We start from the raw sequence: 17309 nt of genomic DNA, 5'->3' as shown, positions 1-17309 counted from the left end.
ATGAATCCAGAATGCATGACATTTTTGTTTTTTTAATTGCATTGCAGAAAATAAAGAACTTCATCACAATATTCTAATTTTCTGAGACAGTCCTGTATATATATAAGCTACATATACCATGCTATTCTATAATTATCGAAAGAAAATACATGGACTCTATAAGACAGAACAGGACTATCTGAATTACTCTATAGATTTGCTTTTTCTTGCAAGTCAAGCAGCTCCTCTTTGTTGCTTCGAGTCAACATGACGTCACGTGACGTGCCTCTGCTCGGTGTCACGTGACGTGCCTCTGCTCGGTGTCACGTGACGTGCCTCTGTTCGGAAGTCACGTGACGTGCCTCTGTTCGGAAGTCACGTGACGTGCCTCTGCTCGGTGTCACGTGACGTGCCTCTGCTCGGTGTCACGTGACGTGTCTCTGCTCGGTGTCACGTGACCGTGCCTCTGTTCGGTGTCACGTGACCGTGCCTCTGCTCGGTGTCACGTGACGTGCCTCTGCTCGGTGTCACGTGACCGTGCCTCTGCTCGGTGTCACGTGACGTGCCTCTGCTCGGTGTCACGTGACGTGCCTCTGCTCGGTGTCACGTGACGTGCCTCTGTTCGGAAGTCACGTGACGTGCCTCTGTTCGGTGTCACGTGACGTGCCTCTGCTCGGTGTCACGTGACGTGCCTCTGCTCGGTGTCACGTGACGTGCCTCTGCTCGGTGTCACGTGACGTGCCTCTGTTCGGTGTCACGTGACGTGCCTCTGCTCGGTGTCACGTGACCGTGCCTCTGCTCGGTGTGACGTGCCTCTGTTCGGTGTCACGTGACGTGCCTCTGCTCGGTGTCACGTGACGTGCCTCTGTTCGGTGTCACGTGACGTGCCTCTGCTCGGTGTCACGTGACCGTGCCTCTGCTCGGTGTGACGTGCCTCTGTTCGGTGTCACGTGACGTGCCTCTGCTCGGTGTCACGTGACGTGCCTCTGTTCGGTGTCACGTGACGTGCCTCTGCTCGGTGTCACGTGACGTGCCTCTGCTCGGTGTCACGTGACCGTGCCTCTGCTCGGTGTGACGTGCCTCTGTTCGGTGTCACGTGACGTGCCTCTGCTCGGTGTCACGTGACGTGCCTCTGTTCGGAAGTCACGTGACGTGCCTCTGTTCGGAAGTCACGTGACGTGCCTCTGCTCGGTGTCACGTGACGTGCCTCTGCTCGGTGTCACGTGACGTGCCTCTGTTCGGTGTCACGTGACGTGCCTCTGCTCGGTGTCACGTGACGTGCCTCTGTTCGGTGTCACGTGACGTGCCTCTGCTCGGTGTCACGTGACGTGCCTCTGCTCGGTGTCACGTGACGTGCCTCTGCTCGGTGTCACGTGACGTGCCTCTGCTCGGTGTCACGTGACGTGCCTCTGCTCGGTGTCACGTGACCGTGCCTCTGCTCGGTGTCACGTGACCGTGCCTCTGCTCGGCGTCACGTGACGTGCCTCTGCTCGGCGTCACGTGACCGTGCCTCTGCTCGGTGTCACGTGACGTGCCTCTGCTCGGTGTCACGTGACCGTGCCTCTGCTCGGTGTCATGTGACGTGCCTCTGCTCGGGGTGGGGGAGCACAGCAACCTCAGCCTCCTCTCCAACACTGAATCTGTCACACTGTACAGAGGCAGGAGGCTCTATGAATGCCTTTTATGATCTATACAGATTCACAAATCCAGCTCCCTTGCAGTGTATAAAACACATTTGTGTTGTCTGATGAATAAATCTGGCAGGATCCTCTGAATAATGAAGGGTAATTAGTTTATGCTGCAGCTTTCATGTCTGTCTTTGATAGGTCTGCCACACGTATGAAGGACTGGTAGCAGGCCAACGAGAGACAGCCTTATTCAGCTGAAAGCCTCTCTCCAGTCTCACAGGAGGTTATTGTGTTTTGTTTACCAATTTTTCACATGTAGTTAATTGTAATAAGATAAGTCTGATATTTAATTGCATTGTTACTGATATTTGTTCTGTGTACATAGCTGCGTGGGCTACGAGTAAGCGCATCATGGGCATATATTTACATTTGCGTAATACAATTGTTATGAGTTAAAATTCTTCATGTGTAGGATAAAATGTTGACATTATTATTTGTGTTACATCTTTTATGTGAAAATATCTATTCTGGGATGTTGTTATGCACGGAGAAACAACATAGGCGTAGACGCGAGACTGGTTGACCTTGGCTTACACAACATGCAAATATAAAGTTGGGATTAAACAGGCCTCTGCTATCTATACATTGTAAATGTCTAATGTTAGCGATCACTTTCAGAAAAATGTACAGGATTTATTCAAGTTCGTCCCCGCAATCCCACCTCACGAGCTCATATGGCTAAGCTCCAGCAGGGGCCGAACATATAAACATATTCATATGTACATATTGAAGCCCTCATTATTCTCTTTTCCTACTCATTCCCTGGTCTTCCTTTCTATCTCCCCCACCTCCTTCTGTCTTCATCTCCCTCTCTCTCTCTCTCTCTTTTCTTTCTCTGCACCAGCTGCTGCCGCTGCTGCTCCGGTGCCAGAGTGGAGAGTCCCCTCGCCCCCCTGCACAGGCACAGACAAAAGGCCTGATTCGCCTGCTGAACACTGCCCCATTTTTCTCTCCGTCCCTTCATGCACGGCCGTAGTGGTGGTGGTGGTGGCTTCTGGAGAAAAAAAAAGCGAGGCCTGGACTGGGACTAAAATCCAGGACTGACCCAATGAAAGAAAGTGGGAAGAGGGGGAGGGGAAGGGGAAGAGGAGGAGGAGGAGGAGGAGGAGGATGGGGACTGGAATGGTTGGGGCTGAGTAAAGGCAGGTGCTGAGGCCTCGACAGGAAGATTTCTTTTTTTCCTGAAAATCTCACAGGGTGGAAAAAAATCAGACACGGGTATGCCACATTTACCTCTACGTATGCATGAACGTGCATGTTGATGTTGATGTGTGTCTCTGTGGTGGCATACGTGGGCGTGTGTTTGATGGGGATCTGGGTACCCGAATGGCCTGTTTCCCCCATTGCTGCTGCGGGCTGCATGTAAGTCTGAAGACAACCAGAGTGTCCGTGGCGAGACCACCGGGGGAGGAACGGGCCGAGCTACCCGACCGAGTTTCCACTAGAACCACGGTTACCTCACTTTGTTTCTTCCTTTTTCAATTTTTGCTTTTCAAGCTCATCTCATGTCACCTACTTTGTGTCCACAGTGTGGGATTTGCATCGTCTTCTCTCCCGTCGTGCCGTATTTGTAAGTGTCAAGTCATCCGCGCTCGCCCCGACGGCGCCTCGCGTCGCGCATCGTCGCACCCGTTTATAAAAACACTTGCTTCACTAAAAATCCACGACGAGATTCCTGTAGTTTAGTGAAACAAACGCTGCAGCGCTTCCAGGGAGGGGAGCAACGCCGCTCCTGCCCGCGTGTTTCTGAGGCCGTACTGCAGCACGGGGCTTTTTTTGTTGGGTGACCAGAACCGGATGAAACCGGTTTGAGGGAGGCTGGACGGGAACAATGCCCGTCTCTGTGCTCCACTGAGAGGATAGAGATAGCCCCGACTGCTCCATGGCGGCGCTTCACAGCTCGGCTCCTGGACACCGGGACACAGACCCTGCTGCTCGCTGCTCGCTGGATGGCGACGTGCTACGCAGCTCGGCTCATAGCGACGGGGGGGGGCAGGGAGATTTGGGAAGGGATGAGGGGCAGGGGGGACGTGGCCGACTGGGAATTTGTCAATCTGCAGCCGGGAGCCCTCACGTACACACACACACACACACACACACACTCATGCAAGAGCACGATCTCTCCGTCTGTGTGTCTGTGTGCTGCGAGTGGTGCAGAGGACGACGGAGGAGGATCCTTTACGCGGGACCCAGCACCACTCACCAGACCGCTGGATGTAACCTGACCCCGTGTCCCGGGCCTTTGCATGGCTGGGGAGAAGCAGACGGTTTTTCCTTCCTCCTCCCGGCAGGGTGGGGCGGGTGGCTTTCTTTTTGTGGGTTAGTCGTGTCGCGACTGTGTCTGTTCCAGGATGGAAGGAAGGAAGGAGAGAAGGTTTGGCTAGTGGCTGGAGAGGGACAGAGGCAAGAGGGTGAGGAGTGGCTGACTCGCTTGCATGTTTCCACCATTGTTGTTTTACATTCACACGACTGAGATTGTGGTTTTACACAGGATTCCAGGTGGTCATGAAACACGTGTATTAAAGTGCCGTCGCTGAGAGGGGCTCTGTGTTGTATATTGTTCATATTTGTCTGTATTTAACCTTCATTTACTTTCTACGTCAGGCTGCTCTGGCTGTCACGGCTGTGACTAGCTGTTCTTTCCAGCAGGCCTTTCTCTCTGCTGCAGCCTCGCACAGCTCAGCAGCCATCTTTTCCCCCCCACTGCAATATTCCTGCCTGCTCCTTCCCCTCCATAACGTCTCTCCGTCTGTCGTTTTGTTGACGTAAACCTCATTATTACCACTATCCCGTCATCTGGATCGAACTGAGAATTGTTGCTTAAAGACGAGGCTACGAGATGTGTGTGTGTGTAGATCAAAGAGCTGTGCTGGTTTAAGTGTCCAAGCAGAGCAGCTCCCAGGCGGTGCCTTTTGTCCCCAACGCCCACAGCGCACACAGACACAGCGCATTCCAGTCCCATCATGTCGCTTTTGCAGTGCTCACTATTAAAAAATAAAAACTGGTTTGTTTCTGAAGAGTTACAACACACTAAAAGTATTTCTGTCTGATATTGAAAAATACTGTATCAGACATTTAGGTTGAAGAATTCACAAAACAAAAATGTTTTAATTGAATATAAATGTAAAGGATGGAGTGACCATAATTACATTTTCAATATCACCTCACAAAGCTCCTCATGATCATATCTACAGTAGATATTAAAGTATTGTTTGTATGTTTATTTAATCATATAGCCAGCTGACTCTAAGTCCACTGATAAGAAAATAACTAAATGATGCCAATCTTCTATATCGTATTAATCATCTGGACCAAATCAATCATCATCCTGATTATACATCAGTAAATAAATATGAAAAAAAAGAGGAAATCTCTTTGTTACATCAGCAGCTTATCAACACTAGAATCTACTTGTTTTGTTCCCATTTAATTTGTTTAATTATAGCAACGCTAACCATGTAGTGATTAGAGAGGAAAAGGTTTTGCTAAGTATAATGTCATGGAAATGTCACATCTACCCCCCGCGGGGACCAGCAAGTGGCTCTCCGGTGTTTCCATCAGAATCAGTTCAATGAAGTGGCTCCATGTGAGGACGAATGAAGGCATAAATAGAAATATATCTACGTCAGCTGGACTATTTTTTTTCCATTGATTTCCAGATGTAGCAGAAGAGAGTCCTGAACTCCATCTGCTGACGCAAAAACATAAGAAACATAACGACTCAGTCGTGTTGTTCACGCTGCGCTGTATGTGGACATCGGGGCACCATGTGGTTCTTAGATTACATTTAGCTGGCGCTTTTATCGAAAGCGAATTACAATCATGCTACATTCATTAACCATAGACACTACGTTGAGCTATTCAGGGTTAAGAGTCTTGCTCAAGGACACATCGACTAGGGCGGGGGTTGAACCGCCAACCCCCTGATTGAAAGACGGACCTGCTAACCACTGACCCACAGTGTGGTGACAAGTGGAAGTGCAAAATAAAAAGCTGAATGAAGTGTATGTGCTGACACACAAACAAGTCTGACTGTAATTTACAATTTAGGAACATATTTGGAGTATTTAATATAGTGAATTATGTGGCTTCTTCCTAAATAACAAAATAATATTCAACACAAATGAAAATAAATTGATATTCCATTGTCATTTTTAAAAGATGGTTTGCAGTATTTTTTAAAGGAAAGTGACACAGAAACAGGGCTGAAAATAAACGAATCCTATGTTTACCACCTAATTAAAGTCAAATGTATAAGGAGTATCTTCCAAAGCTGGAAGTCTGTATTGTAAATGGCGCTTGAGCTTATTAAGGAAATGTGCATATATTTCCAGAACAGGACATTTTGATATCTTTTTGTATCAGTGCCAAAAAAGCTTCCAATAGCCATACAAATCAATTCAGAACATCGATATATGAATACAATTGATAGATGTGGTGTATGTAAGGCTACCCACCCTTTTTCGTATTACAAGTTTTCTGAAAAGTTATGATAATCAGATGACATAATATTTAATGCTAATCGGTCAATTTAGGTTAAATCTACATAAAAAAATAGGTAAACTGTAGTCAAATTAACCTTACTGTGCATTTTGGATGCTTTATTTTCACTAGTCTGATAGAAGACATGTTATGAAAGCAAAATAGCCCACACTCTAAAAATGTTCCTCTGCAATTTAAGATGTCCCAAAAAAATACTCATGATGAAATGACTGTGGCCTTAGCCTCCACATTTAAAGAGAATTGCAATAATTGCCCTCCAGAATGTCATACATTTCACATTAATAAACAAATTCTACTATCAATATTAAGCCGCTGTCATCATGAGAAGAGGCCTCATTTGGGACCCAATATGGATTTAGGATGATATTAGTCAGTCGTTCATGACGTTTAAAGACAATTCATGTCTCCATTAACTTTTCTATTATGGAAACTATGATCCATGGATATTATTGGTTGTTATTTTACCTAAAAACCCAAATATCAGCATCACACACAAGAGATATCATAATCTAATAGATGAAAACGGCAAGGAAGATTCAGCACAAGATCACGACGGATGAACTATAATAACACATGTTGTGGATCAAATCTGTTGTATAGATATGGCTTACGTTACTAATTATTGTACCATTTCTTCTGTGTTCCCCAGGTAATCTCCTCAAAACAGGAGCATGACCATGGGAGATATGAAGACGCCAGACTTTGATGACCTGCTGGCGGCCTTCGACATCCCCGACATGGTGGATCCTAAAGCCGCTATTGAATCAGGGTCCCACGATGACCATGTTGACCATGATGGACGACTCAAGCATCTCAGTGGTGGGGTGACTAGTGGTGAAGACGAGTCCCACGACCCCTCAACAGGACTTGACGTTGGCATCAGTGTCATCGTCAAGAACATCCGAAAGGCAGACACTAGGGAGCATGGTGGAACCATATCAGAGGATGGGCATTTCCATCCCCAATCCCCTTCTGTTGACATTGGCAATGGACTTCATCATAGCTTCTTGGCCACAATACATCTAGATACTCAATGCACCAGAAATGGATGGAACACTCCCATTCAGGAAGCACAGTCTGTTAATAACCATTCACCAACCTTCAATCAATTCAGCCCCATCTCCAGCGCTGAAGAGTTTGATGATGATGATGATACAATTGAGGTTGATGACCCTATGGACAAGCAGGGATGCCAGTCAACCTTTATATGCACTACTAAGACAGAGGAGCAGCATCCCAAATCTCCTGCATCATTAGACAATGCTTCTAAGCCCACAGCAAACAGAGACCGAAAACCTGTTCAACACAAGGACACCGATGGAACTCTAGGATGTTTCCAGTCTAGCAAGCTCCCTCAATCAAGTTTACCTGAGGGGGAAATACTGAAAAGAATCCTCAAGTCTCAAGATCAGGAGTGCATGGAGACTGGAGAGCCAATGGGGCTCATCGATGAGTCCAGTATGTCTCAAGTCACAGCCAAGACGTCTGCAAAACTTTCATCTTGTATAGCAGCCATAGTAGCTCTCAGTGCCAAAAAGGCTGACCCTACAGATGTAGGCGTTTCATATTCTCCTCCAACACAGAACGAATCCAGCCCTGCCGATCCAAATCCCAGAGCTGTAGAGAAACCACATGAGCAGGAGTCAGCCCTCGAGTTTGCAAAAAGGCTGCTAACAAGACAACCAGACAGTCCCTCCAGTGTCATCAGCGAGGGTAGCAGCAAAGGTTCCCCTGCCTCAAGCACGGACACCACCCCAGTCATCCCAAAAGTCAGGATCAAAACAATCAAGACATCATCCGGGCAGATCAAGCGTATGGTCACCCGAGTTGCATCGGAGTTCGGTCCTGAAGGCCTGAAAAGAAGAGAGAGTCGTGTTTCTGTCATGGAAACCACCAGCGCAATGTTCTCATCTCCCACAATGCCCTCTCTGCCAATCACCGTATTAGCCACCACTGGAGGCCCTTCAATTGAAATAACCAAGAAGATGACTATTAAACCTGTGGCGACGGCTTTCCTGCCCGTCTCCGCAGTCAAGGCAGCTGGTTCCAAAATCATCAAACTGAAACTCGCCAACAATACCACAGTTAAAGCAACGGTCATCCCCGCTGCATCAATGCAAAGTGCCAGCAGTGCCATCTTAAAAGCTGCTCATGCCATGCAGCAACAGACAGTCATGGTACCTGCCTCCCGTCTGGCGAATGCCAAATGTGTGCCAAAGATGGTGCAACTTAGGAAGCTGAATTTTCTGCCTCAGATTGTATCTTCTGCTGTCAGTGATCTCAAAAAGGCCCTGTCCTCCTCCAAACAACCACAGCAGATGAAACAGCACACAATACTCGCTGGCCGGGCCACAAAGAAAGTCTCTCGGATTCAAGTGTTCAACAGCTCTCAAAGCTCCGTCGTGGACGCCTTCAACAAAGTCCTGAGTAGCATCAATCCTGTCCCCGTGTACGTACCAAACCTCTCTCCACCAACCTCGGCTTGTATCTCTCTCCCCTCACGTGGCTACAAGTGCCTGGAGTGTGGAGATTCGTTTGCTCTCGAGAAGAGCCTGGCGCATCACTTCGAGCGTCGCAGTGTGCGGATCGAGGTCACCTGCAACCACTGCGCCGAAAGCCTTTTGTTCTACAACAAATGCAGCCTCTTGTCTCATGCCAGGGGCCACAAGGACAAAGGGGCCATCATGCAGTGTTCACATCTAATCCTAAAACCCATCCCCGCAGATCAGATGATAACCACATCACCCTCTCCAGACCCACCCAACATCACAAGCGCCACCTCGACCTCCCAACCACAAGCAGCCACCCAAATCCCAGGGAGAGTCGCTGGTTCTGGATCCCAAAGTACGGTGATTTCAGCTCCATGCAGTGCTCCTCTGGTTGCAGCCATGCCCTTGGAGGATGATGCGCCGAAGATCTGCAGGCACAACCTCAAGTGCTTGGAGTGTAACAAAATGTTCCAGGATGCCAGCTTGCTTGCTTTGCACCACCAACAGGCACAAGATTCCAGCGGGCAGGTGTGTGTACTGTGTGAACTGCAGCATAATGTGGTTCCATTGGATTTCAGATGTTTAGTGGTGGTAGCCACTTTATCGATAAACTTTCATATTGACAATAATTCGTGACTCAGTTGGATCACAGCTACAACTTGGATCCACAAAAACTGCTAAAATGCAAAAAATGCTTCATGCAAAGTCGACCCCCACATATTCTGGGTGAAATGGTTTCGGTGCCATGATGAAATGCAATTGATGATTTCCTCGTATCTGCTCTTTTCAGAAAACATGCACCATCTGCCAAATGCTTCTACCAAATCAGTGCAGCTTTCTGTCACACCAGCGGATCCACCAGCACAAGTCTCCTTACATCTGCCCCGAGTGTGGGGCCAGCTGCCGCTCTGTCCATTTCCAATCACATGTCACAAAGAACTGCCTGCATTACACCCGTAGAGTCGGCTACCGGTCAGTCTACCTTAACTAAAATCATAACATTATGAACTAGAACGGGCACTCGGTAGAGCGCATACCTTCGCATATCACAAGATTGGGCATTGAATTCTGAACATTTTGGTATTAGTTGCATGCCAATTGGATAGAAATTGACCTCGCTATGGTAAAAAGAAGATTTTGACCTTTTCATGACCTTGACCTTGAGCTTTGGCCCGATCGATTCCAAAATCTAATCAAATGGTCCCCGGATAATAACCAATCATCCCACCAAATTTCATGCGATTCGGTTTAACACTTTTTGAGTTATGCGAGTAACACGCATACAAATAAATAAATAAATACACAGCGATCAAAACATAAGCTTCCGCATTTTCAATGCGAAGGTAATTAGCATTTTAGTTTTCTTTAGAGGTGTCTTTAATATTCAATGTATATGATGTATACAATGTATGAATATTTTTTGAAGACCTTGATTTCTTGGGGAAATTCAAATGTGAAAACAAATGCATGGTGTTTATCATTAAGCAGTGTTCTTCCTTTCCAAGTGGCGATAAGAGCAAGTGTCTCTTGCTTTTTTCTTTTAAAGTGCCACTTACGATGTCACTAATTACAGTTATTATGTCTGTATTAGGTTTGCCTCAGCTTGACAATCCTATACCAAAGGGATATAGTTGACAATTGACCTAATGGGGGAAATTAGATTTCTATGTGGAGTAACCCAAGATACAAACCATTCAAACTGATGATTTCCATCTGAAATTATGATTCATGAATGAGTCATTTCAAAATATTGTTAAAATGAACTTTTTATCTCAAAGTTAAAATCTCCAAAGTTCTATATATTTTGCAGCCTGGTGATGATACTTTCAGTTATTTTGTTTCTTTCAGAGTTAGATGAGAGGATCGATACCACACTTAACAGGTTGTTAGCTTAGCTTAGCATAACAGCTTGCCTGACTCTCCGCGCTCTCGATGCAAAGATTAAAAAAAAGATCTTCTGTCCAAGGAATGAGTTAAATAGACTTTCTGCATGTTAAAATTGTATATAAATCTGACTTTTGCCCCCTCTTATTCCTCCTCTCTCCAGCTGTATCCACTGCAGTGTGGTCTTTGCTGATGCTGCAACCGTAAAATCCCACATCCAGAGTTCTCACTGTGAGCTCTTCTATAAATGTCCTCTCTGCCCGATGGCTTTCAAGTCTGCACCTGGAACACACTCGCATGTGAACACACAGCATCCAGGAATGAAGACCGGAGAGCCCAAGTAGGTCCAAAGCACTGTGGGTGCATAATATTTATAGATATGAACCAAATGTATTTCAGTTTTACATTGTGTTAAAGACAGAATTCAGCAAAGTTTTTTCCTGTTGCTGTGTGTAAGTGTACATTTTAAGAGACACACAATTCAATTACATTCAAAATTGTATCTTATATAAAATACAAATAGTATGCAGAACACGTAGAATACACCAGCTTTATTTGAAGGAAGAATTGTCAACTCACATCTACGTATTCCTTCTTTCACACAAGAATATAACCTGATACCCACGTCAAATTCTTTAAAAAAAAAGAAAAAACATCTTCGCTGTTTCATGAGTAGTAGGATTTGTGGGTTTTAGACACGGTGGCTTAACTTGGATTTGCTTTTTCCACATGGAAACCTTTTACTGATTCACATGCACTCCGTCATCAGCCCCGCCGATGACACAGGTGCTCAGTAGCAGGTGTTCTTGGAGCATTATTTGGGCGAGGCCCTACTATTGCCCCAAGCTCAAAGCTAAACATAAACAAGGAATATTCAGTACTAAATCACCTATTTCAGAAACGTAGCATTAACGCTTTAGAAACAATATCAAACCATCTATATATGGTTGCAAGTGAATATTCAACAGCTGCATGTGAAATATATGTGAAGATAAGATAACATTTTGAAAACAAAAAGCTTTTTTTTTCTTCTTTAAATATAGATGTGCGCATATTGCAGTAAATATACACGTTGTCGTTTTGTCTTCCAGGTTGATCTACAAGTGTTCCATGTGTGATACCGTGTTCACTCTGCAGTCCCTGCTCCACTCGCATTTCGACCAGCACATCGTGAATTGGAAAGTTCCCGTGTTCAAATGCCCCGACTGCTCCGCTCACTACGCACAGAAGCAGCTCATGTTGGACCACATCAAGGTGGGATTAATCAGCAGTTATTTTGGGGATGCTTTACAATAACATTCCCCTTTTATGTATGCATGTTTTTAACTTCTGATCCATTTTAAAATCAAACCTCACGCTGTGACTTAAGGATGTGTGGCACCATATATACCACAATACTATCTTTGTTCATATTTTTGAGGCCGGTTATGAGTACAACTTTCTTTAAATTAGTCTATACTTTTTTCACAAAGCAGTGCTTTATTGATGTATTTGTAATTGTTATAATTCAATCTGCATCTGTGGATCCTTTCCAGGCCATCCACGGGACCCTGAAGACCATCGAAGGTCCACCAAACTTGGGCATCAACCTTCCTCTCAGCACCAAGCCCACTAACTCCAATAGCACCAACAGCCCCAGTAAGAATAATAACAACAAAGATGGAGGAAGTGACAAAGGTCAAGACCAGGGAGAAAAGAAGCCTTCGCCTCTAAAGAAAGCCAACAGCAACGGCTCAGTGGCCCTCAAGAACCCGCCGAGCTCCGGATACACATGTGGGGACTGCAGCAGTCTGCTGGGCTCCAGGGAGGTGTTTGTGGCTCACATGAGGCGCCAACATGGAAAGGTGAAGGTCAACGACCATTATCTTTCCAAATGCATCATTACCATTATCATTTACTACAGTAAAATGACTAACACCACACTTTACAAATACTAAACAATATATATATATATAAATGTATATATATATATATAAATATAAATATATAAATACATAAATACATATATAAATACATATATATATATATAAATACATATATATAAATACATATATATAAATACATATATATAAATATATATATATAAATATATATAAATATATATATATAAATATATATATATAAATATATATATATATATAAATATATAAATACATATATATACATATATACATATATAAATATAAATATATATATATATATATTAATAATGTTCCTGAAATAAAAGCACAAGTATGGTTAGAAAATTGTACTTAAAAGATCAAAAGTAAAAGTCATATTGTGCATTATATCCTTAAATACAACGAGGTGTAAGCAGCATTTTACAGATGTATTTGATTGAGTCAACGCTATTTATTAAACATCCTATATAATACTGCAACTAATGATTATTAGTAAATTCCATGAATGTCTATATTTAAAAAGACATTATGCATTCTTCCATTGCAGATACTGAAGAAACACCCATGTCGGCAGTGCGAGAAGTCCTTCAGCTCCTCCCACAGTCTGTGCAGACACAACCGCCTGAAACACAAGGGACAGCGGAAGGTCTACAGCTGCCCGTGAGTGGTCACGGTCACTGTGGTTTTCCTCCAGAACGACACACACACAAGTTATTGGTTCAGGGGTTTTTTAGGCTCAGGAAATAAAAAAGAAAAATCCTGGTGAGGAGATATTGAGCATCACGGTTGCCATGGTTAACAACCACTGCTGTGTGGCGCAGATATGCTGGGATCTCACTCTACTTGTACTGGCGCTCCTCTCGCGGCCGTAACCGAGTCTTCGGGAGTCAGGCCTTACGTCTTTTTAGTCTACAACACGCCTCTGATGGTGAAGTTGAAGAACAATGTCATAAAACACTTGTTATTGTGTCTCGGTGGCTGAGCGGTGGCAGTGCATTCAGCTGTGCGAGTATCGTTCCGTTAGCGCAGGGGTCAGGAACCTTTTTGACTGGGAGAGCCAGATATTTCTAAATATATTTCATTGAGAGCCATATAGTATTTTGAACGTATAATAAATTAATAACGCGACACGTAGAGACAGAAGTGACATGCTGTTGTGTGGATAGATAGATAGATAGATATATACTTTATTAATCCCCAAGGGGAAATTTGTTGTAACAGTAGCAGCACCAATAAACTAAACACACAAGAATAAAAAATAAAATATAAAATATAAAAAACAGGGATGAAAGATATAGAAGTATACAAAGTAAAATATAAAATACGATCAATAACAGACGTTTAGTTTAATAAAAGAACAAAGACGTGCTCTTTAAGAAAATGGACCTTAAATTACTTCTGCTGTAATCTGGCGCGATAGAGAAGATTACAGGGGGGCGGGCGGAGATTTTATTTTTTATTTTTACTCAAAATTGTCTGGGAGCCATATGCCGTCACCGGAAGAGCCATAGGTTCCCGACCATAGGTTCCCTATGGGCAATTTAGAGATCAATTAACCTGACTGCATGTCTTTGGACTGTGGGAGGAAGCTGGAGAACCCAGAGGGAACCCACGCCGCCACGGGGAGAACATGCAAACTCCTGTTTTGCTATTGTGCACACAAAATAATATTCAGTTTTCTGCAGGAGAATACGAGATGAGCTGATTAGCACACTCGCTGACTCACTCAGATTGGATGTATTCACACAACAGAAGGCAGAAATCCAGAAATCATCATTAAAAGGGGTTTAACTTTCTATTTTCTTGTATTGTGATAGGCACTGTCCAGCTCTCAGACCGCCGTTCACTAAAAGAGTGCTGCTGGATCAGCACATCCGTTTGATGCATGGAGTCAAGGACCCAGGTGGGAAGCCTGTGAACTCCGATCACATGGAGGCGCCCCCTGACAAGGACACGGTACGGTGGCACACATTGACAGACATGCATTTATGAGGTCGCGGTTCATCTTTTTGACCGACACGTGATCTTCATGGAGCTCTCATTATTACCTTCGCATTGAAAATGCGGAAGGTTATGTTTTGATCGCCGTCTATTTATTTATTTATTACCTTCGCATTGAAAATGCAGAAGGTAATGTTTTGATCGCCATGTATTTATTTATTTATTTATTTGTATGCGTGTTATTCGCATAAGTAAAAAAGTATTTAACCGAATCGCATGACATTTGGTGGGATGATTGGTTATTATCCGGGGACCATTTGATTAGATTTTGGGATCGATCGGGTCAAAGGTCAAGGTCATGAAAAAGGTCAACATCTTCTTGAATCGCATGAAATTTGGTGGGATGATTGGTTATTATCCGGGGACCATTTGATTAGATTTTGGGATCGATCGGGTCAAAGGTCATGGTCAAGGTCATGAAAAGGTCAACATCTTCTTTTTACCATAGCGCGGTTAATTTATATCCAATTGGCATGCAACTAATGCCAACATGTTCATAATTCAATGCCCAATCTTGTGATATGCGAAGGTATGCGCTCTACCGAGTGCCCGTTCTAGTTCCTGATGTTACCCTCCTCTCCAGACCCTCAGCCCCAAGAGGAAGCAAGCAGAGGAAGAAGGGTCTCCGGGCCTGAACTCCAGGGGCACCGACTCGCAGCCGTTGAAGAGGCTCAAGGTGAACATCCTCAAAGTCCACAAGTGTGCCGTCTGCGGCTTCGCCACCGAGGACACCGCGGCTTTCCACGAGCACATTCCCCAGCACAAGTCCGACGGCTCGTCCCACCAGTGTCCGGAGTGCGGCCCGTGCTTCACCTCCCGCCGCTCGCTGTCCCGACACCTCTTCATCGTCCACCGGCTGAAGGAGCCGCAGGGCCTCGGCCGCTACGCCGGAAGGGGCAAGGACGACGACGAGAGTCGGCGGGAGAACCAGCTGGACGTTGCAGACGGGACACCGAGTACCAAATGCAAAGTGTGCGGGAGTATGTTTGAAACCGAGGGGAACCTGAACACTCACATGAGGACTCACGGGATGGCGTTCATAAAGTCCAAGAGACTGAGCGTGGCGGACAAGTGACGCGTTGAAAGGGGATTGTTAAAGCATCCGAGATTCACTGTATTACGTTGTATATATTATGAACATGTAAGGTACGATACAAGAATAGAATATATGTACACACATATGTAATATATGTCAAAGTCACTTTATGCATCTTTAAGAAAGTTGAACAAGATCGGTCGATATTTTCTAGGCTTTGAATAGATTTCTTTTTTATTTTTAAAAGAGTTTCTAGGGGGCTGGATAGTGTATGGATAAATGTTGTAATGGGATTAATCCTCATGCAGTCGGCAGTGTTCTGGATTTTCTATGTTAGTTTCAAACGGATGTCTAAAAAAACACACGTATAAAATGTTTGGCAGCTTCAGGTTCACTTCACTTAAAAGTTGAGAAGAAGATCAGCGTCAAACTTTTTGGTTTTAGGAAAACTAATATTTCTCTCTGAGCACTCCTCAACTTCTACAATAAACTCTCAAACTTTTGATTCAATTGAAATGATATGAAATATAGGAAGATTTCAAATTAAGATAATTTACATATCAACGTCAGAAATAGGAAAGAAACACATCCGTGGGCCAAATTTGCAAAGCTTTGAAATTAATATTTTGTAAAAGACTATCTTACTTGTTATGATGTTACATTCCTGACTTAATATATATATATAAATATATAACTATATAAATGGCAGCTATTTATGATGATAGGTCACGGAAAAAAGGGGAAAAAAAGGTGTATTTACCGGATTATTTAAAAGTTCACTTCTTTACATCATAACTATGACATATCTGTCTGGTTACTTCAGTTTTGGGTTCTTTTGTTTACGTGGTGAATCATAACGAATCATAACTGGCTGCGACTCTGAACTAAGTATACAAGACAACCGGTTAAATTAAATAACGATAACTGAAAGTTGTGCGAACCTCAACCTTGTTCTCTGTTACCTTCCTTGTTCTAAGGATTTCCAAAAAGTAATTTTTCTACTCTGACAATGCAATTTAAAGTGTCCGACGCTGTAGAGCCGCATGAGAGACGCCGTCGTGAATCGTTTGTTGATTAGAATTTATCTGGCTGCTGTTTTTAGACTTCTCTGATGCTCGTGTACAAAGCTGTTCTTTATGTCAATAAATGATCAAACCTGCACAGGAGTTCAGCTCTTCCCGTTGGAAATATATCGTGATTATTCATTGAGCCGTTCGTGTCATGGACAAGCGTCTAACTTGAAACAGAGAGAAGAATTAAATGTAAAGGTTTCCGAATTAAACTTTGCAAAGTTGCAAAACGAAAAGATATGTCATTGCTTTCACTACAATATAAACCTGTGGAAACTAAATCATGATTAAGAGCTGTGGTTTAGATTAGGCAACTTAAAGTTAAAACAAGTTTGTGTGTTTATATTATAAATCAAACAATGTCAATACTTTACTTAAAATTAGCTTCTTCTATATTTAACCAAAACCAAAATGTGTTCCTCTTTCATGTTCCAGTCGATTCAGTTGCAAAGCACAAAGCAGCGGACAGATCTGAACACACAAACATTAGAGAAGTATTTTTCGATTACATTTCTTTGTATATAATATTATTTTTTAATGACACTTTCCTTGGATATAATTATGTCTGATGTTAATTGCAAATAGATGTCATTCATAAATCTGCTCAGAGATCATAGAAGGGAAAACATATCAATATTACTTTAGAACTTGCTTGAAAATAATCACATTTTTAGGCTTTCTTCAGTATCAGAGTAATCTGGTGAGCTGTTTATACACATGAGAGGTCGATTTCAAACAGGAGCTGCTGATGGAGGATT

General features: G+C 43.8%; 1 protein-coding gene across 1 annotated transcript; it reads left to right on the top strand.

Annotated features, from left to right (window-relative positions):
• Positions 1–3736: 3736 nt before the first annotated feature.
• On the top strand, positions 3737–16640 carry znf532 (zinc finger protein 532). The gene is made up of 9 exons (XM_056432557.1): positions 3737–4078; positions 6820–9187; positions 9450–9631; positions 10707–10883; positions 11635–11797; positions 12079–12387; positions 12992–13104; positions 14262–14400; positions 15029–16640. Exons 2-9 carry the CDS (start codon positions 6842–6844, stop codon positions 15518–15520), a joined length of 3921 nt encoding a protein of 1306 aa, XP_056288532.1. The 5' UTR covers positions 3737–4078; positions 6820–6841; the 3' UTR covers positions 15521–16640.
• The last annotated feature ends 669 nt before the right edge of the window (positions 16641–17309 follow it).

Source organism: Pseudoliparis swirei, chromosome 15, assembly GCF_029220125.1.
Source record: "Pseudoliparis swirei isolate HS2019 ecotype Mariana Trench chromosome 15, NWPU_hadal_v1, whole genome shotgun sequence".
In the NCBI taxonomy this organism is placed as follows: domain Eukaryota; kingdom Metazoa; phylum Chordata; class Actinopteri; order Perciformes; family Liparidae; genus Pseudoliparis; species Pseudoliparis swirei.
Note: the sequence above shows the minus strand (reverse complement) of the source record. Positions and strands in the feature narration are given on the sequence as shown.

Coding starts and splice junctions, on each gene's coding strand:
- znf532 (XM_056432557.1), top strand. CDS start 6,842: ATGACCATGGGAGATATGAAGACGCCAGACTTTGATGACCTGCTGGCG. Junction 9,632..10,706: donor ACCCGTAGAGTCGGCTACCG/GTCAGTCTACCT, acceptor TCCTCTCTCCAG/CTGTATCCACTGCAGTGTGG. Junction 10,884..11,634: donor ATGAAGACCGGAGAGCCCAA/GTAGGTCCAAAG, acceptor TTTGTCTTCCAG/GTTGATCTACAAGTGTTCCA.